This window comes from Lactuca saligna, chromosome 6 (genome assembly GCF_052625555.1).
Source record: "Lactuca saligna cultivar CGN05327 chromosome 6, ASM5262555v1, whole genome shotgun sequence".
Classification (NCBI taxonomy): domain Eukaryota; kingdom Viridiplantae; phylum Streptophyta; class Magnoliopsida; order Asterales; family Asteraceae; genus Lactuca; species Lactuca saligna.
In genome coordinates this window covers 33,148,090-33,172,360 of record NC_136422.1, presented here as the reverse complement: position 1 = coordinate 33,172,360, position 24,271 = coordinate 33,148,090, and the positions used below count along the sequence as shown (strand labels likewise).

General features: G+C 34.1%; 1 protein-coding gene across 4 annotated transcripts; it reads right to left on the bottom strand.

Moving 5' to 3' along the window:
* Positions 1 to 9,154: 9,154 nt before the first annotated feature.
* LOC145000385 ((-)-beta-pinene synthase, chloroplastic-like) lies at positions 9,155 to 22,320 on the bottom strand. Of its 4 annotated transcripts, XM_078959601.1 has the most exons (9): positions 22,107 to 22,320; positions 19,607 to 20,325; positions 11,657 to 11,877; positions 11,266 to 11,548; positions 10,775 to 11,159; positions 10,339 to 10,551; positions 10,112 to 10,250; positions 9,740 to 9,988; positions 9,155 to 9,587 (listed from the first exon to the last, which is right to left on the bottom strand). In XM_078959601.1, exons 3-9 carry the CDS (start codon positions 11,873 to 11,875, stop codon positions 9,285 to 9,287), a joined length of 1,791 nt encoding a protein of 596 aa, XP_078815727.1. In that variant the 5' UTR covers positions 11,876 to 11,877; positions 19,607 to 20,325; positions 22,107 to 22,320; the 3' UTR covers positions 9,155 to 9,284. The 4 variants fall into 4 exon arrangements, with proteins under 4 accessions (XP_078815727.1, XP_078815726.1, XP_078815729.1 ...); XM_078959600.1 differs by lacking the exon at positions 19,607 to 20,325; XM_078959603.1 differs by lacking the exons at positions 19,607 to 20,325; positions 22,107 to 22,320 and adding an exon at positions 15,206 to 18,557.
* Positions 22,321 to 24,271: the final 1,951 nt, after the last annotated feature.

Sequence of the window (24,271 nt, the reverse complement as noted above, 5' to 3'; positions counted from 1 at the left end):
ACAAGTGTAAGAATATCAAATTCTTGCCACTTATAGAATATGCTAGATTCTAACATTTTATACAATGATCCTTTTGTAATGTCATTACACTAAGGTCACAATGACTATTGCCAACGAATTACAAATCTCTCTATCGGAAATTGTTATAAGACAATTCCATAGATGTGATGTCTCTCACTCAAAGTACATTCCTTTGAACATCCTTTTGCATAAAGTTTCTAATCTAGACATAGATTCTCAATATCTAACTCCCAATATGGAAACCTTTCCATACTTACCATACCACAACTCATTCTTAATAGAATCTTATCTATTCATAATAATGTTGATATGCTCCATCCAATATCATACTTCCAACTACTTACAAGCGACCAATCCTCAGTGAACTTTAGATCGTCCTTTGATAGTTGTTTAATTATCTTAGTCAAAACCGATTCTTGTCCTTTTCCCTCTTAATGCGCTAGACATTTGAAAAAATTTAGAATGGTCAAATATTATAGCATTTGCAATCGATCCTATACCTGAAGCGTATGGGACATGATGCATAATGTCTTACATGAAGATTTAATACTTTATCAATCTTCTGCCATAATATTTTATGTGCTACGTTCTCATAATTCGAACTATGAAGAGGAATGTCGTAATCATAATCGAAATTTAAGAACACACTATGTATCTTTGACCAAAAAATATTAACATTCCACAACCTAAGCCTTTATATTTGAAATGAAGCATAATATTCTCTCCCTTAATTATAGAAAAACAACTTTACATCCTTACTACTTTGCAAAGTATGACTCTTGTTTTCTATGATTAATACTGCTAACTTGCAATACTTGACTTAATAATCATACCAGCACAACTTTTATGCTCCCACTATCATGATGATTATTATCAAATAAGCACAACACTTATGCTTCCACTAGCATTGACATGTATTTAGAAAACAGCTTAACTTACAAAAAAAAACAATACCTATTGAATTTCTTAAGTTCGTATTTCTAATACTTAATGCTTTGATAATCTTTTATCAAAGCTTCTTAATCTTATACACCTTTGTCTAAGATAGCTCATATGTGTGTCTAAACAATTCAGACTAATTGCCAAATTTCACAATTCGGATCATGGAAAGGGATACCGTAACCATAATCAAATTTGAGAATACAATTTTACAATCGTTATCTTCTTAAAATCTCTCTTAGTGAAATCATTTTCTCACAATCATTTTCATGAAGGAGAAAATCTTATGACACTTAGATTTCAATGGTGTATGTGTTCTTATCCATGCGAATTGTCAAAACCAAAGTTTGCGACAAATCCAAACTCTTATGGACGTAACTTTTTTAATCTTGATCTCTTGCCTTATGGTAACACGGCTGCCCACCATGTCTTCCAAGTAGTTAAGCAGCTCACCATTTCTTATCAATTTACTTTTCATTGATCAAGGTGCTTGCCTTTTATACGTTCAAATGAGAACTCATAGAACTTACATGCATAACTAACTCAATTGGAATGGAACAGAAACAAGATAGTGTCAACACGATAGGTTATGAACCTCAAGTCGTGTGCTAGTGATGATTGATAAGGTTTATTCTTGATTAGTTCTTCAAACTTTTCAAGATCATTAAGACTCCCACTGACTCCTTGACATATAAGATTCTTTTTTCAATGAACATTTCTTGACAAACGAATATTCAAGAGTTAGTGTAGCTTTTATCAAGACAAAACATTTCACAAAATTGGTTCTAGTTGGTTTTTGTCTTATCCAAGACATCACAACTTTCCACATTTGATGAATGTTATCAACCTTCCTAATACTTGTCACTCAATATCACAATCTTAACTCTAAGACTTGTTTTGGAACTAAGTATGATTGGCTTCTTGATTCAACCATTTCATCAATTCTTGATTCCTCTTTTCAGACATACAATTGCACTAAGACTCATTAAGAGGATCAATTGAGATATGGTTCTTAATGATTAAGACCTATCATAATAAAAGGTACTCTTCCTCCTTCTTAGAATAGAGAAACTTTTATCTTTCTGCCTACTTGATTCTTCTTATTCGTTCTGCTATTGATTTAAACTTTTTCAATCAACTAAGAATTACACTTAATCTCATAAGTGTAATCATATTTACTTAACCTTAGTAAATCATGATGAATATCTTTTTTACTCTTGCGGTGGACTTGATCAACACATAACCTTGTGTACTCGATCTCCTAGTCCTTCACTTAACACTTTGTCAACGAATTAATCTAGTTTTCCCAAATGTAAAAGTTTATTCGTTCATCATACAATACTTGTTGCATAATTCCAAATCTCTATCCAATTGAAACTTGGGCGATGAGAAACTTTCCCTATTTGGTAAATTCTCAACATTTCCATAAACAACATAATTAAGAATCACATCCATTTGTTGTAGAAATATGCAAACACCAATTTTTTTCATAACGATTTCATTGCAAGGAAATAAATAAATAAATGAGTCAAACTAAAATCTATTCTATTCATAAAAGAAGTGGAAATCATTTGTCCTTACAATGCAAAATCAACTGAAAAACTATGTAATAAATTTTCCTAACAACTCTATCGAAGCTCAAAATCTAATCTTCGAATCCATGTCTTTGTGATTAGATTCATCTTGCTCTTTCATCAAGCTTCCTCTCTTTTCATTTGATCCTGCAAAACATTCAAATGCAATCTCATCACATTATGTATTAAGAATCAACAAATAGGAACTTAATCGAGTTAGATAGTGGATTTTACCTGAAGTACAATCATACTCTTTGCCTCTCCCATTTTCTAGACTCTTCAGGCTCTTAGGGTAGACTTGTATCCAACGCCCCTTCTCTTGGCAGCAAACGCAAGTCGGTTCTCCTAGAACGTCCTCGGAAGCATGGTTGGTTGACTTTCCCAACAAATATGCTCCATTGCTTTGCCAAATCATTTCTGATTCAGCAGCAATGAGCATGTAAGTTAGGTCAATGAGGTTTTCATCATGATCCATCATATAATACTTTCTTTTGAACTCATTATATGATTCGGGAAGTGACTGCAGAACCCAGTTCACAGCTAACTTATCCGGGAATTACACACCCAACTTTTTCAACCTATCAATGTGTGATTTCATTCCTAGAATGTGGGCACACACGGGTTTACCATCTTCATGTTTTATTTCCAATAGGGCTTTAGTGACATTGAACCTTTCAATTCTTCGATCTTGTGGGTTAGGGAGAACAACGGGAGGAGGAGGAGGAAGTGAAGCATGATTTCTTGTTCCTCGATCGAATCGTGGAATATCATCTTCATGTGGCATGCTTGTTCCACGGGATTTGGGAAGACCACAGTTGTTGAACGTTGACATCTACAAAACGGGAGAAAACATAAATTCAAGTTAGTTGATAGATTGAGTCCTTAATAAATCACCCAAATGAGATAATAAGGCTAGGACCCAACACAATACGCTACAACCTAGAAAAGGGATGCCGTAATCTAGTTGCAGAATATTTGAAGGTAAGTGAATGACGATTCACTAATTTCCACCATGAAAAACGAAAAAGAAATTTAAGTTTTAAATCTATGAAAACTCCAAGATCCTTTGAGATTCATTGAACTTTTTCAATGGCATGTTTAAATCTCGATATGCCCCTCTAGTTTTGTGACTGGGATGCCGAGGATCACAAAGCGGGTGTGAATAACCATGGAAATCTACATGGTGCCCTCGCATGTTACAGTCACCTATTCGATGTGCCGGTAAACCACACACGCTCCACCGAACTATGACAAATATTGAGTCACCCTTTGCTACCTTTTCTTAGAACCATTTAGTGTGCCGGTAAACCACACACGCTTCACTAACGTCTTCGCAAGGGCACAAAGTGTAATTTCATGGAATTGCATCAATTCACTTTTGCCTAAAGTAACTAAGATTGGGAATTTGTAAAAACATTTAGTTACTTTTGTACTTCATTATACTTATAATGGAAGGTTTTTATCCTATCCTACCCGTTCGGCTAACGACCCTCCACTAGTCAAGAGCGCGGTGGGTAAGAGTGGATACCCATTCAATCGCCATTTTATAGACAATTTCCGTAAACACCCCTTATAGACCAGCTTCGTGAATGAGGCCTACTAACGGTAAGACTGACTTTTACTAATACATATATATATATATATATATATATATATATATATATATATATATATATATAATGTTAGACTTTTAATGTTATATAAAGTATAGGGTGTATTTTACACTTTTAAAATACTAGGTGGTCAAATTTAACAATTATACTTTTAATTCAATTAAATTGTAAACCAAAACTTTATGGATTTATTAAACCTCTTTTAATTATATACCTTAATTAATTAATAAACAATAAGGGTGTGATTTGAACTTTTCAAAACAATACTAGGGTTTTAGAATTTAACATTTCTAAATTAAACTTTTAATCAACTTTTAAATTCCAAAACTTAAGGGCAAGTTTTGAAACATTTCAAAACATTAGGGTTTAGAATTTAAATATTTCAAAATCAAACTTTTTTAATCAAAATTTAAATTCCAAAACTTAAGGGCAAGTTTTGAAACCTTTTCAAAACATTAGGGTTTCAACTATTTAAATTTCAAAACAAAACTTTTGAGTTCAAATTTAAACTATAAAACCTAAAGGGGAAAAATTGAAACTTTTAATAACACAAGGATCAAATAACAAATAATATAAATTAAACAATTAATTTCATCATTATCTATATTTGACCTAATTTCAATTTCTTGCAAAATAAGTTACCCAAATAATCAAACTTTATCATATAAGGAAGTTATTATCTAATCAATTGGTAATTATCTTTTGTTTAATCAAGGATATACTCATAAATATGTATAAAATCGGATTTTAATGATCTAAAGTAGATAAGGCAAGTATCTATGAGTAAAACAGCAAGAAATCCCGAAATCCCCTCTTTCTGACGCTTGAACTCGCCGAGTACCCCTATGAACTCGCCGAGTTGGAGCCTACTCGCCGAGTCCACAATGGGACTCGCCGAGTTCATCAGGCAGGTTGGCTAAAAATCAATTTTGCAACTTGAAAAAACATACAAGGCATCAATACAATAGAAACCAATCAAGGCTCTAATACCACTAATGGGTTTTAGCCGTAAGAACATCCTATGTGCTCATACAAACCCTAATGCTTGGATCTATGTTTCTCTATTGTACATGCAATTCATCCAAGACTTCAAACCCTAGTTCTAGTATATGATAATCAATATAACATATGAATTAGGGTTTAGATCATACCTTGATTGTTGTATTGACTTTAGAAAGCTTAGAGTCACAAATGTCACTCCTCTAATGCTTCACAAACACCAAGAGAAGAGAGGATGAAGAAGAGAAGAGAAGGAGGCACCCAAAAACCATCCAAAACCCTAAGGAGTTACTTTCCCATGTTTTTGGTGCTCTAGGGATCTTTAAATAGTGAAGCTATTAGGGTTATCAAACAAGGAAACCCTAATTTGGATGCTTAAGCCCTAAGCAACCCATGAACTCCTTCCTTAAAGGCCCTAGGACGATTTCTAATGGGTTTCCCCATAGAATTCGTCCACCCTTTAATATGGAGTCCATTAGCTCAATATTCAACTATCATACAATTGACAGTTCAAGTCCCTTAAGTTTAATTAATCTCTTTTAGCCACAAACTTAATTCTTATTAATTCTTAACTAATATTAATTAAACAATATGATTTATCCTTTAATATATTATTTTCATAATATATTAATAAATCATATTTAATCCTTTCTCTCCATAATTCATCCTATCAAGTTGCTTTGGTGAAGGCAACCCAAAAGGACCATGCACCATCGGGTCAAGTACATACCAAAATAGTTATGGACTTAGACACTAATCCAACAATTCCAACCCGAGGGTTGAGGGCCTGGGGTATTCCAATGTGATGGTTGATTTGACCCATAAAATGTTGGCATTCTAACCCGATGGTTGAAGGGCCTGGGGTATTCGAACCTGATGGTTGATTGGACCCATAGTATGTTGTTATTGTATATGTTTTATTTCTTGTGTGTTGGTGATTTGGGGGAAACTCACTAAGTTTTGGGTTTATAGTTTTGGGTTATGTTTCAGGTATCTCAGATGATCGCAGGAAGGCGAAGGCGTGACTCCTCGTGTTTTGCTCTATGATTTTGGGAAAACTCTTATACAAAACATGTTTTGAAAACTATTTTGTAAACAATGATGATTTATGGGTTGTATCAAAAATTTTAATTTTTTCATGAATTTTATGGATGTTACATCCGCCCCTTGGCCAAAACATAAAGTTGGTCCTCCCCTTAGCCTTTAGAATAAGGTTGGTATGCCCCTTATATCTTAGCCTTCAACACACAATTAGACCATCCTCAACCCTCAAACATAATATGTCGACAAATAAACAATCTAACAACAATAGAAAAATGACTAATCTAGTTTACTTGCCTAACAACATAATATAAAATATATACATCCTAACATACATAGGATACATACTATACTATATAATATAATGAGAAAACTCACATCAATCAAACATTGATTAACACAGCTACAATCCGAATTCTACAAGAAACTGTCCCACAAACCACATAACATCAAATTGAGGCCTATACTCAGCCTGCAACTCAAAATCCAACAATTTTGACCAAAATTCAACCTTGGTCAAAAGTCAACGGTCAATGGTTGCTCCAAGACCAAAGAACATTCGCGTCGTGACCATTAAACTACAATATAGTCATGATTGCCTCAAGCTTACGCTGCGAGCCACAAACCCCGTCGCGCCTTGAATCCAACTTAACAACCTTCCTTTAAGGGACTTAATCCCTTAAGTCAAAAACATCAAAACTTCATATCTGATTCTCACAAAGGTCTTAATAGATAAAGTTTCCAACTTTATCCATAAGCTAGGCTAAATCACTCAATAATTGAAACCCTAAGTCCAAAACTGTCTAAACCACACTTATCTTCATGCATGGAGCAAAGAGGGATCATGCATGAACTTTTTATTTCATCATGTGATCAGACCTAGAACCAAACATGAATCAAAAGCTCAAGAGTTCTCCAAACTCTATAGAACAAACCACAAGGGGACCAAAAACCAAACAACTCATAGATCTATGGAAGAAAAGAGATAAACTTTGGATCTTTAAACTTACAAAAGTCCAGTAGGAGAATAAAAAAGTGATTAGTTCAAGTGTTAAGTTCTAATGACCAATCTTTCTTATTTCCTTTGCTCAAGAACACAAAATTACACCAAAAGTGGATTTAGGGGAGAATATGAGCTCCAACCACCTCAAGGGAGGTTAGGGTTCCATTAAGGGCGTTCTTGGGGAGGTGGAGACTAAAAATGATGATACCTTCGACTTAATGCTCTTAAATATCAGTATATTTTCCACATGTCATATTTAGGATTAGCGTTTAGAGGTTTCTCAATTCCCATGATAAATCTAAGCTTATTCATTGCAGAAAAAAAATGATGGCAACAAATTTCTTCCAGGCGCCAAATCTATTTCCATCAAAAAGGGTAGAAACCAAAAGCAAACCCGGATGATCTGAAGAGTGTAAATATAGTGGATCTGAAGGATCGATAGATTTTAAAGAATCAAATTTTTCCGACATCTCTCAAGAAAAGACAAAGAAGGGAAAAAGAACCGAAAAAATATGATCAAAAGATGAACAATAAGAGGTTTATCCCAAAAATTAAGGAAATATTGAGTCAATATTACTCCGATACCATGAAGATGTCATACATTCATGATTGAAGAATAAACAAGAAGAAGACAGGTAGATAAAATCTTTCTTTTATTGATGACAAAAAAAGGATAGAAGATGCATAAGTAATTATGCTAACAAAAAAAGGATAAGGGTATAATAGGGATATCTCTATACTAATAAAAGAGTAGTTCTTTTGTCATATGTCATCATATTATACCTTTTAATTGCCACTTGTTAATATATTAGTTCTTCATTTTAAATTTTTTAGATCTACTTATTAATGTGATGCTATTTGTTAATGTATTTATTCTCTATTTTAAAATTTAAATTTTATATTAATGTTTTTAATAATTCACAAATAAAAAATATCTAATATATATTAAAAATTAATTTTACATATTTATTTAAATTAACGATTATAATTTCGTATAACTAAAAAAATATCTTTTAAATTAATAATTTATTTAAAATAATTGATTAATAATTTTGAATTTTTACTATAAAAGTTTAATTAATTTTATAACCGTGGTTTCCACGAGTTATAAACTAGTGATAATAATATAAAACAATAATAATTACATAATTCTTGCAGATGATTAAGGAAATGTTGATAACGAGACTCATTTTAAAATGATACAGGAAGTGATACAAGCAAGAAACACATTGCAAGGACGCTGATAAAATCTATGAAACATATGAAAATATTTGATTATGAATGACATGGCAATATTTAGTTTGTTTGAATATTGGTTATATTTTCTTTACTTTGAGTAACAGATATGGTTGCTAAACAATAGTTATGGTTTTAAGGTTTAAATGATCGGTAAATATTTCGTAGAACATAATAGTTATAGTTAGAAAATAGTTATGCTTTGAAAAATCAAAAATATGATGCTTTTTGATCAATTAGTAGTGATCTGAATTGTTTATCAAATATAATGGAAATGTCATGCTTCCAACTCCGGAACCCTCACATGTAATATCGATTCTGTCTCAGTTGTGCTCTCCGCTTTCGTCTGAACTTTTTCGAAATACCGGTGTTATAATGTTTTCAATGGCAAGATTAAAATTTGTTACATGTTAGGTAGTGATGTATGAGGTGAATCTGTTGGCATTTGTTTGGATGAAAAATACACATAAAAATGATCTTTTGCTTAGCTGGTCTGAATGGTATAATAGCCCTTTACAGGAACGTTTTAGGTTGATATAATTCTAGCTATGGATAGCTTCTTTTCAATAAATTTTTTGTTGTTCAAAAAATAATGGAAATATCATGCTATTATTATAATGTTTATTTCGTGGTAATAATGAAACTGAAAATTCATATATACTTTGAAGAATAATATTGTAAATAGAATAATAGTATATAATACTCCTTGATTACTTCAACATCACAAATATCAAACTTTGTAATATATAAATATACATTAAGTGACATTTATTGTATAATGTACTCACACATACATTAAACTTTGTAAGAGACCCTAAAATCCTAACATTTATCAAGTTACGACACATGCAAGTCATTTTATGCATATGGCAACCCGTTGATTGGATTGACAAATAATGATAATACATGGGTTCTCATCATGTCCGGGTAAGCATGTTTGTTTACATCATACGCAAAGTGGCCCATTCTAGCAAGGTTTGTTACACACTCAATGAACTCTTGTGGAAATGAAGAACCAATTGTTTGGCGTTCTTTATTCAACTTCTTCCATGTCTCTAAGATTAATAGTCGTATATGTTCTCTTGCTTCCACTTCTGTGGCACCACTCTCTTGCATATAGCACTGGATAGATTTTGGAACATCGCCTGTTTCCAGCTCTTCCTAAATAATATAAGTATACATGTGTGCATGCTCATTAATTATCTTTTCCGAAACGTATGCATATAAAATAATTTGTTGTTATGTTATTATACATATTTTATGATGAAGTGCACGTGTAATGATAAATATATTGCTATATATTACAATATTACCGATGATGTGGCCAAGTCATTAGTGAGTCGCACGATAACTGATGCATGGCGAATTATATTTTCAGCTCTTCCTATTTCTTGCAACTCCTCATGGGTAACTCTAGTTAATGTTAACAAATAGGCATGCATGACGACTACACCCGCTCCAATTGATACATATGCATTGTTAAGGAACTCGTTCAATGTTGGTATATATCCATTATTGTACCATTTTGCTTCTACTAGGTAAGAGTTGCATAAATCCTGCCACTGCAATATATCAAAATCAAAGTTAAATACATTTCAACCAATAAAAAATATATAAGATTGATTCCATATTACAACTAAAATGAAACGATGATATCATCTGAGATAAGTAAAATGGAAAATTACCGTCTTTTTAAGGTAGGGAAGTACAAAGAACCCATGATTTGTCAGTGTGCTATATGATATCTCATTGATCGAGTTGTACAATGCGAGGAAGCATATTCTCATATAATCAGGAAGTTCCTCGATCACGTTAACATCCCACCTATTCAACAGTTTTTTTATTTCTCAATCGCGAATTTGAAAACAAGATAATTCTAAGAGCTACAACCACTACAAAAATCAGCACAAACCTATTCACAATGTCCGTGAATTGTTCAAGTTCAGCTAAAGTACCATACACATCATAGACATCATCAATTGTAGTTATCATGGCAAAAACCTTTGTGAGAGTTCCCCTTCCTTGAAAGTGAGGCATGCAATTTTGACCGATGCTCCACATAAAGCTCTCCACCAAATGATCACGAGCAAAGCCGAACTTCTCCCAGCATGTGTCTTTCCACCACCTATATATATGCATTTGCAAAATGTCTACTCAATAAAATCGTTTATTTGAATAAATAAATAGATATAATCATTAACTTATGTATGATAGTATTTATTTTAATACTATGGAAGCTCGTGTGGACAAACTTTAACCAATAATTAAGCATTTATGTCTCTCATGTATCTATTTGTTTGAGACTTCTTTTGTCATATAGTAATTACAAGGAAAAAAGATGCATATACCTTGATGCTTTTTTCAAATCTTGTTGGTGTATTGCTTGTACCATGTTGAAGTCCAAATTGGCAAGCTCAAGCAACTTGGAATTCATACCACTTCTTCTCTCATAAGCTTCAATAAACCACTTAGCCTCCACCCGTGGGACTCTCCAATGAAGTGGAAAAGCCAATGCATGACTTATTAACGACGACATATTTTGATCATCACATATATTATTGTACTCCAAAATGTCATTCAGATGTGTTCTTGTGAAATCTCTAGCTTCATCCAGTATACTTTCATCCTCTACTGAGTGATAGGAAGCCTCATATAAGTTTAGCATACCATCGATATCTTCATATAAATCCCCTTTAAAATTTCCAGTATCATCCTTAAGATCCTCAAATATTTCTACTCAATATAGAAAAGTTAAAGTAATTCAGATTTCACAGTTGTGAGTCAAACCAAAGAGCAAGAATGCAAGATAATGTAAGAACATCCTTAATTTACTACATACCTTGAGGGATATGATATCCATGCTGTCGTAAGAGTCTAAAACCAAGGGATTTCAGATTTAAATCCATTTTCGACCATTTGTCATGACTTTTGAAGTAATTTAAGTATATCTTCTCCAAGACATCTCTTATTTCATTCACAAAATGATATGATATGCCAAGTCTCTGCAAATCATCAACTAAACTGAGTACACTAGATGTATTCTCCTCTTTTTCATACTCGTTTCGTATCATTGTCCTTACTGCTTCTTTTAATGATTGAAATTTTTCCATATACTTCTCTCCCTGCAAAAACCAATAAGCAAGCCTATTGATTGGCTCAAAGAGAGATCGAAAAAAGCTACGCTAGGCATATTAATGACAAGGAAATTGCTAAAATATCAACACACGTACTCTGTATTTGCTATCGAGCGATTGAACATACTCATAGGACCATGACGAAGGCTGATAATTTGCTGATCTTCTGATAGTGGTTGGTATCGTAATAACATCGGTAAGTGTGGGTTGTGTTAGAGTTAATCGCTTCTCAAATGCAACATTAATACTTCTTTTACCGGAAGAGCTACTACAATGAATGAATATTGCATGAAAACTTGTCCACGTGGAAGACATTACTGCAACATATGGAATAAAAATATAATCATTAATTATCTTGGTGAAGGTTTTAAAATGAAAAAATTGTAAGAATGTTCTTTGTTAAAATTACGTGGTTTAGATGTTTTACCGTGAAAAAATGGTTTTAAAATGTTAACTTTAACAGTTTTTTGTTAATTTTTTTATAATAGAATTTTATTTTTATGGATGGAGGAGCTTGCCAGGATGGCTTGGTAAGCAAGCAAGCAGTTATGTAGGCGCCAACTCTCCCAGTTCTTGCAATCAAATTACAGACAAATCTTTTCTTTTTAATTTTATTCAGTTATTATATAATAATTCTTTTAATTAATTTGTATTAAATTACCTTTTTATTTTGTATTATTATATACCAATAAATATTAATATACAATATGTATATATTAATAAATATAATTTTCTTGGATCATTAATTACATTTAGCTAATTATTTTTTAATTTCTTTTTTAATAGATTATTTCTTTCTTATTGTATTATTATATATTAAAAAAATATTATTTTAAATATATAATATTTATATATTAAAAAACATTAATGTATTGAATTATTAATTTCTTTTAATTTTTTTATTAGATTAATTCTTTTTTATTGTATTATAATTTACTAATAATTATTACATTTAATATATAAAATAAATATAATTTTATTGGATACTATTTTTTAATTATGTTTAATTATTTTCTTTATTATTTAAAATTAGAAATCCCAAAAACAATCTCACTCACCCTACATTTCATATATATATATATATATATATATATATATATATATATATATATATATATATATATATATATATATATATATATATACTAGCAGCGTACCCGCGCAAAGCGGCGGGGTGTGTAAATTCTTTCGGTGATATGTTTCCTCTACAAAAATGTTATGTTACAAAAGAAAGTACATGTCGAAAACAAAATAATCAAACTATGGTGTTATTTGGGAGATGAAGTCATTTTTTGTTCCTAGACGGTGGGCTTTATAGCAGATGAGGGAACAAAGAGGTATATGCGATTGGAGGGATATTTGAATCAACATGCTAAATTTAAGGATATCTAAAAGGGTTCAAAATTTGAATGAATCCAGGATTTGAGGGAACAATATCAAATTGCTGAGAAATATAAGGAGATTTGATGATAAATATTTGAATTCAAAATGTGGTTAAGATTTAATATTATTTTATTAATGTTTACTTGTACTATCAGCTTCATTATTTGGACGTCTTAAAAAAATATTATTATTATAATCAATCTATTTTTAGAAATAATTAGATTTCTTTTATAAGATAGTAAATATATATATATATATATATATATATATATATATATATATATATATAAGGAAGATAACATATTTTTTTAACAACGCCAACACCACCACCATCATCGAGTCTGGTAGTGGTGGGATGAGTGGGTTTTTTTTTTAAATAAATTAGGATGATGGTGGTGTAGTCTAAAAAACTCCAAACAATATGGTGAGGGTCGTGTGATGAGTAACTTTGGAGTATGTGTGATGGGGAGATATATGATGTTGAAATAAAATGTTCTAAATAACGTAAGGTGTGAGTTGGCGGTACTATCAAGCCGTAAGCTTTTTCAAATCGTGGCAAGCCACGTCATTTGTAAAGCACGATTTAGGGCGACAATTTTGTATTTAATTAATAATTTTATATATTTTTCTACCATTATTTATTTTTATATGCATATATAACTTAAGGCGAAATTTTGTTAAAGTTTGGTGATAAGCACAAGCCTTGAAGACATGACGACTTTTTAGAACCTTCCAAAAAAATCAGACTAGTACGACATATTGCAAATGGTCTTAGAGATTGGGTATTATGATAGAAGGCCCTTGACTATTGTACTGTTTAATTTATATGATTTTATAACAAAGACAATGTAATATTAAATAAAAGAAGTTTATTGATGTCAAACCCAACTTTCGACTTCAAACTGACAACCCCTTTTTGTTTGGCACACAACCAAAACAAATATTTATACACCATACCCTTCAGTCAAAAAGGAGACAAAAGATAAGTGGATGGTTATCAAGAAAAAACTAAGAGGGGTATTTGATGTCACTGTCGTTGAAATAAAAGCATATGAAATCTTTTAGGTTGAAGAATGGTTTGAGTCATCCCTTATTGTAACTCGTGCGGAACGACTATGCATAACCTCAACTACAAATACGTATGAACAAATATCTATTGATGAGAATGAGGGATCTGGGGAGGAAGACGAAGAAGATGAAGATTTTGAAGACAAGGATGATGAAATTGAGTTGTTTTATTTAGACTATTAATTTGTTTTAGTGATTTTTTAATTTCATTTTTATTAGATTAGTTCTTTTTTTTATAACACCGCCACCATCCTAATTGATTTTTAAAAATCTCACACATTGCACCACTGTCGAACCAGGTGATGGTGATGGTGCTGTCTAAAGTATGTTATCTTTCAAATAATTAAAATATATTCGGAGATGTGGGGTGGTTGTGATTTTTTTGGTTTTTTATTAAAAATAATAAAGAAAACAATTAAAAAATAGTAATCCAATAAAAAATATCTATTAATATATAAATATTATATATTAAAAACAAAACTTATTAGTAAATTATAATTCAAAAGCAAACTAGAGGCAAATGCTAGTAATTGATATTATTCTCATATATGTATATTTTATAATTTGGTTCAAAATAATTACAAATTTGTATATCAATTTGTTGTATGATTTTTTATTTGACATTTAATGTATTATTATTTTAAACATGTACATGCAAGAAAATAACTATATAGTTGTATTCTGCGCGATGTGTGGATATTCGCCTTATATATATATATATATATATATATATATATATATATATATATATATATATATATATATATATATATATATATATATATATATATATATATATAGAGAGAGAGAGAGAGAGAGAGTGTGTGTGTGTGTGTGTGTGTGCAAGCAAGAAGCTTGAAATTTATTATAATAAATTTTTTAAAGCAAAAAGTTATCATCTATTTAAATTTGATACCAAATAACTTATACTCAATCGGTATTATGTAACATTCAAGTTTGGTAAGTTTCCCTTTATGCCCCTAATGCAAATTTTCTTTCAAATTGTTCCCTTAGTTAGTACGCAGGGCGTACTCATTGAGTACGCTTAGCATACTAGCCACAGATCCTGTCACGAGATTGAACCACGCACCTGGGCATACGTGGAGTATGCAAGGCGTGCGTGACTCTGAGAAAAACCCTTGTTTTTAGGGTTTACACCCTATTGAAGGACCTTAAGTCCCCCAAGCCATTTACCTCTTCGGCCTCCATTGCCCTTGTTGTGCTAATCTCGAGCCCTAATCCCGTTGAGTGTATTTGTGAGCTTCCTTGAGAGTTTTTGGTGTTCTTTAGAGTCTTTGGAGAAGAAGGAAGCTTGGAAAGAAGCAAAGATGATGGGAAGAGATTGTAGATCCAGAAGTTTGGCACCATTTCTGACCCACTGAAGCTATAAAGCTTAAAACCTTGACCCTTGCATGCTTACATCTAGGTTTAAGGTAGAAAAATGGTGTATTTTGGTCCCATAGTTTGGATTCTTGGAGTTGAGTAACTTCAGACCATATAGTTGTCCTTTTCAGCTCTTGGAAGTGTTTTGAGTCATAAAAATCGGATCTTGATGGTTAAGCCTCAACCATGCAAGAGTTAGGAACCGTAAAAGTGTGCTTATGGAATTAATTCATATTTTGAGCCCTATCCTTGCATGCAAAAGCATAAAATTTGCAACTTTATGGCTTAGGACATTTTTAGGGTCCCAGATCTAAGTTTTAAATGATAGGTGTTAATGGATTAAGACCTGGAAGTGATCCTGGGTCGGCAGACCAGTACACCATGCGTACTCCAGTGTACGTTGTGCGTACTGGGTATACAAGCCAAGTATGTCGGGTATACAAGCCAAGTATGTCGCGTGTATACAGTTAGTGGGCCAAGATGGATTTTGTGCTTCTTTGGTGTTAGGCTTTGGACTTGAGTGAGTTGGGCCTCGGGCCCAATGGAGTATAGCAAGTCATGTTTAGGGCGAAGGCCATGTTTTGGGTTTTTGGGCCATATTGGGCCTTAGAGGCTCTATAGTGGACTTGGATGCCTTTTTGGGGTTTTTTGGATTTAGGCCCTAGAGAGAAGGAGGCCCAAAAGGCAAAGGTAAAGGTTCCTTTGTTTTTCCTTAAGTCAAGGATTAGGGTTTTGGACCTTCGGGTTAGAATGTGACCTAATTTTTAATTAGGGTTTTATGTTTGTGCAATAGGGAGAGGAGTTCATGAGTCATCACCCGAGTATAATTTGAGACCCAAAGTCTGAGGTGAGTCTTCCTTCGTAGTAACCGTGGGTCGAAGGCACCAAGGATGACCTACTAGTTTATATTATAGCGTGATGATTGTCTTTGTGATAATTATCAGTTATGTATGTATTTGCTTGATGACTATATGATTCTGTTATGATATTATATGGTAGCAGTAGGGGCTGAAATAAACTAGGTATCTGGTTGAAATAGACCGAAGGGGATTGCAAGCACCAATATATGCTTGATAGTATTCGGTTGAGATAGACCGAATGGGTAGGCAAGCACCCAAATATGCTTGATAGTATCCGATTGAAATGGACTGAATGGGTAGGTTGGCACACCCATATGCTTGGTAGTATGTTTGTTTAGTATGTTGTATTTTTAGGGGAACTCATTAAGCTTTGTGCTTATAGTTTTCAGTTTCTATTTTAGGTACTTCTAGTTCGAAGGGGAAGGGCCCGACCTAATCGTACCGCATCATTCTATGTTTTTCCTCACTTAGTAATTTTGGGATTTGTACTATGATAACATGTTACAATATGACTCTTTTGAATATTTTGGTGTTAGTTTCTTATGAATTGAATGAATATAAATACAATTTTTTATCTGTATTTTTTGGGATGTTACAAGACTGTATTAAAGCCTTAGTTTGAGGGATTCAAGCATAGTCTCAAGTGTGCCTGGACTCTAATTGAGGGTTTGGTAGGTTTGTCACAAAAAGAAACATTTAAATCAAAGGATTTTAATAAAAGACAAGGAGTGTAATGCGTGCAATAGGCCGATCTCAAGTAAGTTGTAACACCTAGAATCAGAAAGACCAAAAAAGGAAAGGAAAACCCTAAGTCAAAGGGGGGTCAACTCGTCAAGTCTAGGGAAGGACTCGACGAGTCGGAGCGGGTTCCGTGTCGCAGAGTAAGTGACCGACTCGGCGAGTCGGGGATTGGACTCGACGAGTCAGGTCTGGGTTGGGAAACCCTAATTCCGAAACTTGGTATATGATTTAAGCATCATATTCTCTCCTCTAGGGTTTCATTTACAGCCTCTCTAGTCAAGAACCTAAAACCCTAGCCACCAAACTTCATTCTTGAGCTTTTGGTGAAGATTAAGATCCTTTGGAGTGCATTTTGAAGGATTGGAAGAAAGGGGCAAGGAAGGAAGTGGAGATCCAGCCTCCACGTCGATTTGGCAACTATTAAAAGGTAACACATCTGAACCTTGAGCCTTCATTTGATAGATCCCCTTTCTTGCTTATCTTTTTGCCACATTTGGACCATTTCCAAGGTTAATCCGAGTGTTAAGCCTTTATGGAGGGATTAGACAACAGATCTGGACACTCTTGAGCTTTAGAAGCTTAGAGTTGTTGGCTTTATCCAGCTAACATCCTATTTCATGACCTAGACCTTCATTCTAGCTTGGATTAAGAGTTTTAGCTTCATAGCACCATGCATGCACGTAAAGTTAGCAACTTTACGTGCAATGCTAGCATTAGGAGTCCAGATCTATGAGTTGCAGGTGTTGGAATGGATTGTAATCGACAAAATAGAGATGTCACAAAGCGGACTCGGCGAGTCAGGTCACAAACCCAAACTCTTCTGGTTATGAGTCGCATCAGTGAGTTGAGTGGTGTAAGGCTCAGCCCGTCTAGGTCCGTAATGGACATGAAAAGTTGTTCATACAACTCGGTGAGTCGGTTGAAGATGGTCCTGAGTGTTTAGTTGAAGGAGAACCCATCGAGTTCTTGCTAGACTCGACGAGTGGAGTCAGGGTTGTTTTGGGGATTTGAGGAATATGGACTTGACGAGTTGGTAGAACAACTCGATGAGTCGGGTCAACTGGAAGGTTGACTTTGACCAGGACTTTGACCTTGAGAAGGACTTTGAACAAAGTTGACTTAGTTTGACTTCTGGAGGACAGTTTAGGCTAAGTGTTATTTTGGTATTGGTAGCTCAGTGAGCTAGAGGAGCAGCAGTTCGGGGAATTATTGGATAGCAATCAGGAGGGCATCAACGGTGCAAGGTGAGTTTCCTTTTGTGTGAATGGGTCTACGGCCACAATGCCGGCCCATGTAGTTGTGAGTAGGAAGACCCAGGGGTTAGCCCTAGGTGCTGTATGCTGGTATGATATTTCGGACCAAGGTTCGATGTCGGGCGGGTGCCCAAGGAATGGTTTGCATGATAGATTATACTTGTTGTCTGTGTGATACTTATATGTGCCTGGTAGGGAGGTGAGTGTGGGCGAGGTCTCGTATCTCACCATTAGTAGATTATGGATGGGGTTTTGTATCTTAGTAGTAACAGAGCAGGGGCGAGGCCCGAGTTAGGGAAGGAGTGAGTGTGGGCGGGGGCCCGTATCTCACTATCAGTAGGAGTGTGGACGAGGTTCCATGACTCACCAGTAGCAGGACAGGGGCGGGGGCCAAGGTAGGCGAGGCCTTAGAACAGGGATACAGTAGTGTACGTTAGCTTATGTGATGTGTTAAGGTTATATGTTAGTATATGTTTAGTGGGCGGGGCCCAGAGAATGGCGAGGCCTAAGGGAACATATATGTATACCGAGCGAGGCTCGATGCCAGGCAGGCCCTAGTGCCGGGCGGGGCTCGATGTTGGGGTATTCCCGATGCAGCAGGGCAAGGTCCAGTAAGTGGTTATGTGTATGGAATGTGGTAGGTTGGGGAACTCACTAAGCTTCGTGCTTACGGTTTCCATTTTTGGTTTCAGGTACTTCTGGTAGCAGAGGGAAGAGCTCGGGGTGATCGCATGGCACACACCAATGTTTAGTCAGCCTGGGATGTTTTACTCTGATAAATAAAAATGTTTTGAAAAGATACTCGGATTTAATATAATGATCTTTGTATGACTTAAGATTATGTTTGGTTTTATGGTTTGAAAATGATTTTTTTTTTTTTGTCATGATTTTTCGACGTTACATAAGTTTTCCAAGAATACCCATACGAGTTATATGTTTTATGCTATGATATGAGAATTGCATGCTAGATTTGGGGCAAAGGATATTCTCAAGATTTCATGATAGAACTCTAGGAGAGATGCCTTTATATGCCTATCTGTATGAGCTTTTAGATTTGCATACTAGTATAAGATCATTTACTTGTTAGGATAACCTGTATAGGGTATGTTTGAGTTGAATTGTGTGATGCTCTAATGTTGCATGCTTTATACTTTAGGAGGTTCTATTGGTACTAACTAACTAGTGGATGAATATGTTGGTTTATATATTGTTGCGATTGGATAATTTTAGACATATAGGTTTAACTTTATGGCGCAACTCTTGTTTGAGTCCAACCGTTGTAGGGTGGGACATGTCATTCGAAGAATTATCTAGTACTAGTAGTATGTAATGGTGTTCATGTAGTAGTTAAGTAGTACCTGTAGAAGTTCCTTCTGCAGCTGAAGTAGAAAGGGGTGAGGAAGGGAGTCTTAGGGAGTCCCTATGAGATGTTTGGTGCGTAGGATGCCTTATAGTTTGAGAGTGTATTAGTTGGGAAGAGTGACTTGTAGGAGTCGAGGTAGTCCTTGAGGAGGGTATAAATCAGTGTGGAAGGTAGTATTAGGCTCGTACTACTGCAAGCACAAGATTTATACCCGATGCCAGGAAGACCATAATGAATCTGGGGAACGTAAGAGTGTGGACCTTCTCGTGTGTATGCTAATTGTTTATGTGGGTAGGTTTCAATGTGGTGATGACACGTCATAGAGCAGGAGATTCAGGATCTGGATCTGGCTCGGGCACGGGCTCCGAACCAATTAATGAGGGTTTACGATATTTCATTGCATTTGAGATTACGAGAGGCATCCTTGATGAGACCCCTATGATGTTCGGCTCGATCAAGGAAGGTATCATGGAGTTGATGGAGGATCGTCTTCGGATCTTCAGGGCTGCTTTGGCCGCTAGCCAGTCAGGGGTCGCGCACTCTCCTTCAAGGATTTTCGGGGATGTGGGGCACCAGATTTCTTTCAGGTGAAGGACCCAATCACAACCATGCATTGGATAGCCGACATTTAGTGTGCTCATATGATGAGCTTCTGCCCCGAGGGGCCGAAGGTCAGGTTCGCTGCAGGATGTTTGAGGCAGAGGCGAGGCTACACTGAAAAAAAAAAAAAAAAAAGGTGTCCATGGACACCGCTTGATTCTTAATTTTTTATAGAGATTATATCAAATTATTCTTTTGACATCCTTGTAGTTTTTAAATGGACACATATTGTATTTTTGGAATAAATCAATTCTGTAAACAATTATAACTTATGACATGTTATAAGAAAGTATAAGATGTAAAGTAAGAAAAAAGATAAAGGACCCAAGAAAATAACAAAACAAAATCTCTCATAATTATTAGATACTCATATTGTTCGGAATAACCAAACTAACACCAATCTTAACAAATTAGAAGAAAGTTTAGCATGGAGAGAGAGAGGAGTTTTAAGAAATTAGTTGCCCTCTTAACCCTTGATTTGGAGTTCACATCGTGTGGTTTTTGGGCTCATCTTCCCTCTTCATAGTCATTTGACTTTCTCCGCCGCTTGGGAGCGATTACTTCTCCGATGCTCCTCAATTTTCCGGTTGTTGGTTCTTGAAAAGTACCCAAAACCCAAAGGTTTGAAGATTTCCCTTTCTAAGAATTTGAATTCTTAGAAGATTTCACCTATTCCCTATGTCTATTAATTGTTATCTTTTTCTAGAAAAAGCTTATGTAATTTCTTATAAATTTAGTTTATTGTTCATACTCGATGACAATTAATTAGTTATCCCATTTTACAAATTAGAAAGAATAGGTTCGATATAATATTTTTTTAACTGTTGAACGGTTCAATATGATATTAATTCATTAGTTTTCTGAATTATTTGCATAACTATTTATTGATTAAGTATATATATGTAACTTTTATTTGTAAGTGTTGTTTATTTTTTAATTTTGTTTAGTTATGTCTAATAATGATTATGACACATATGTAATAGGTGTTTGAAATAACTTTTCAAATTAACTTGTTAGAACTTTTCAAAAAGTTAATAAATTAAAAAAAATGTTTGGGATGTTTGGTGTTTTTCAAACAACTTTTATAAAACTCTAGTTTGTTGATGGGTTTTAGCTTTTAAGCTTTTGCTACCATTTTTTACTTCTAAAAACCAAGTCAAATAATTTTTAAAACCAACTTATTGATATTTTAGTTTTTCCTACCACAAAAACTAACTTAAATACTTATTAAAAACTTTTTTTCTTCAAAAAATCATAAGACAATAACATTTTTACCACAAACACTTTTGATATTAAAAAATACTCTCAAACACACCCATAGTAGTATTTTTAAAATTACGCTTTAATTTTTTGTCTTAATTTTATAAGTATATACTTGTTTTATATGTCATATAGAGCCGATAACCAAACATTTTAGTTTATTTAACTTTGTCATTGTAGTTATAGTAGACTCATGTGAGTTTTAATTTTGGATTCGCCACCGATGATAATTCCATGTAAAAAATAATTAATTAATTAATTAAATCGGAATTTTCTTTCCGATGTACATATATGTTTTTCTGTATGTACACATGAATCATTGTTTACCAGAAATATCCATATATCACATTGCAAACGTTATGCATTCATACACCTAAGGCATTCAACAATGTTTTTTGGCAAAAAAAAAAAAAAAAAAAAAAAATCATAAAAGAGGTTGGAAAAAGTTTTTGGGTTTTAAGGAATTTTCTAAAATGACTGTAGATATCCTAAGATTTCCCCATAATTATGCAGAAATGACAGAATAAATTGTTTTTTTTTTCAAGAAAAAAGAAAGAAGAAAAAAAGAAAAAACATATTGGATTCTATGTGTTTCATAAATATCGAAATATAGAATATAGAAGAAAAGGGATTACCTCAATTGTAGAATTGGTTGTGTTTTCCCTCGGATAACCTCCGCTTTCTGTAAAACAAACGTGTCTACACACAAATGAGTTTGAGAAAATGAAATGTGAAGTAGCTGCAGGATATGTTTTTCTCAATAACTTTTTAAGAAATTAAATTTTTTTGAAAAACCAATTGGGAATTTTGGTTTTCCAAAACCTGAAACTCTTTCTCTATATTAAATTGCATATGTGTATGCGTATATATATATCCAATGGTGGACTAGGTAGGAGTAGGACTTGTGGTCATTACTTGCCCACACCATTTAGTTGGATAGTTGTCGATTTATTTCACAAAAATCAGACACATGGGTAGATGTGACCTTTCACTGGGCCTCGTACTAATAAATTGGAACCTAGCCAAAATAGAATGGATATGGTCATCAAATTTTCGTGTAAATCGTGGAACATACACGGAATTATCACTGGGAAGCCATCGATCACTGTTTGAATTATTTCTATAGATTGTGGATCCCTTGTTATGTCATTGTTTTATTAACAATAACGGAAAATTATATAATAGCCATATAAACTCTTTGGTTATCTTTTAAAACAGCAAAATAGTTTGTTATTGATTATGTGTTTCTTCCGATTGATTTTTTATAGGAAAATTTATAGATGTTTGTGATTGCTATTACTTATTACAAGAGCAGATAAGGGAGTTGTTACATATCTATTTTATGTTTTACTTTTTATACGTCTCTTTATAGTTTACAACCCTTTGTGTAACATTGTATCCATATCTTCATAGCAATATACGCCAACCCTAATTATGGTTTCCACAATATTCAACATTGTATTAACTATCAAGCCATGTGAGCGCCCACCATAGTCTTGTCCACCTACATTCTCTTTTTTCCCGGTGAACCCCTATGTTGCTCGCTTCTTCCATGTGCCGACGTCCTCAATCCAACTGTCGTCGTTTCGTTCTTCACTGCTACTGTCAGCCACTATTGCTTTTTCTCATCGGCCATTGATGCTAGGTGCTCTGCCTACTATTGCTTCTGTCGTAAAAAACCTCATCAAGCCCACCTACCATATCCAAAAGATTAGGTTACATGTACAATCCTATCTCTCTACTTGTGATTAGTGTTTTGTTAATTATTTTTTGCTTTTATTTTATTTATTTCTCGATTTTCTCCGGCCTCATGTCAACATCAACCTCCGCTAGTGTCATCACAGCACCCACCGCTAGCTAACGTGTTTTTGCACTTACCGGTGACTATTCATAATTTAGCTTTAAACTTTGTATTGGTGGCTCTAAATATAAGCTATGACGTCGTATATTTCTAGACATGTGCAAGAGAGCAAGGATGTCAAAGTCCATGGTCATATCACTAGAAAATCCAAATCTCAAAGTGATGATGATGAGGAGGATTGGGAGGCTATTGATTCCTAGATAAAATCTTGGTTTTATTCTACTTGTGATTCTACTCTTCTGTAGATAATTTCTAATGAAAATTGTAACTCCAAAAATCTTTAGGATAAGATCGATGAATTCTTCCTCAACAACAAAATGTCTTGAAAGCTCCAACTTCAAAAGCAATTCCAACACCAAGAAAGCACCCTCCTCTATTACATAATTATGTCACTCCTTGAAGAATTTAACCGAGGCCCTAGCAGAATGTGACTCAAAAATTGATGAAGTTAAACTTGTTATGCAGATAATTAAGCAGTTAACACCATCCTATCATAGCATAGTTGATTTGATCACCAACACAAAACCTTTCCCGTTGTTCCTTGAAGCAAAGAACATGCTCCTCTTACACGAGTCCCGTAAAGAATCGATCGATCCCACTGGTTTAGGCTACAATTACGTCCTCCGCTACCGGGTCTATTTCACCTCCGAGTCTATTTCAACTCTTGTCGGCCCAAGGCCGTACTGGGTCTATTTCACCCCCAAGTCTATTTCAACTCATATATCAGCATAGATCATTGTACCGGGTCTATTTCACCCCACATAAAACAGCCACACACGCATATAACACATACAACAGTCACAAAGACTACAAGCACATACCAAGTCACAAAGACTACAAGCACATAACATATCCTAGTGTCCTACAGTATAGTGAGCAAACTCACCTCAGTCAGCTGTCAGTCAAACAAATGATCGGACTGTTGATCCGGAAAATCCC

Excerpts from the sequence above, each read along its gene's own strand:
- LOC145000385 (XM_078959601.1), bottom strand. The coding sequence starts at position 11,875 with ATGTCTTCCACGTGGACAAGTTTTCATGCAATATTCATTCATTGTAGT. Across the intron at positions 11,160-11,265 it reads TGGATATCATATCCCTCAAG|AAATATTTGAGGATCTTAAG; the intron begins GTATGTAGTAAA and ends TATATTGAGTAG. Across the intron at positions 9,588-9,739 it reads ATGACTTGGCCACATCATCG|GAAGAGCTGGAAACAGGCGA; the intron begins GTAATATTGTAA and ends TATATTATTTAG.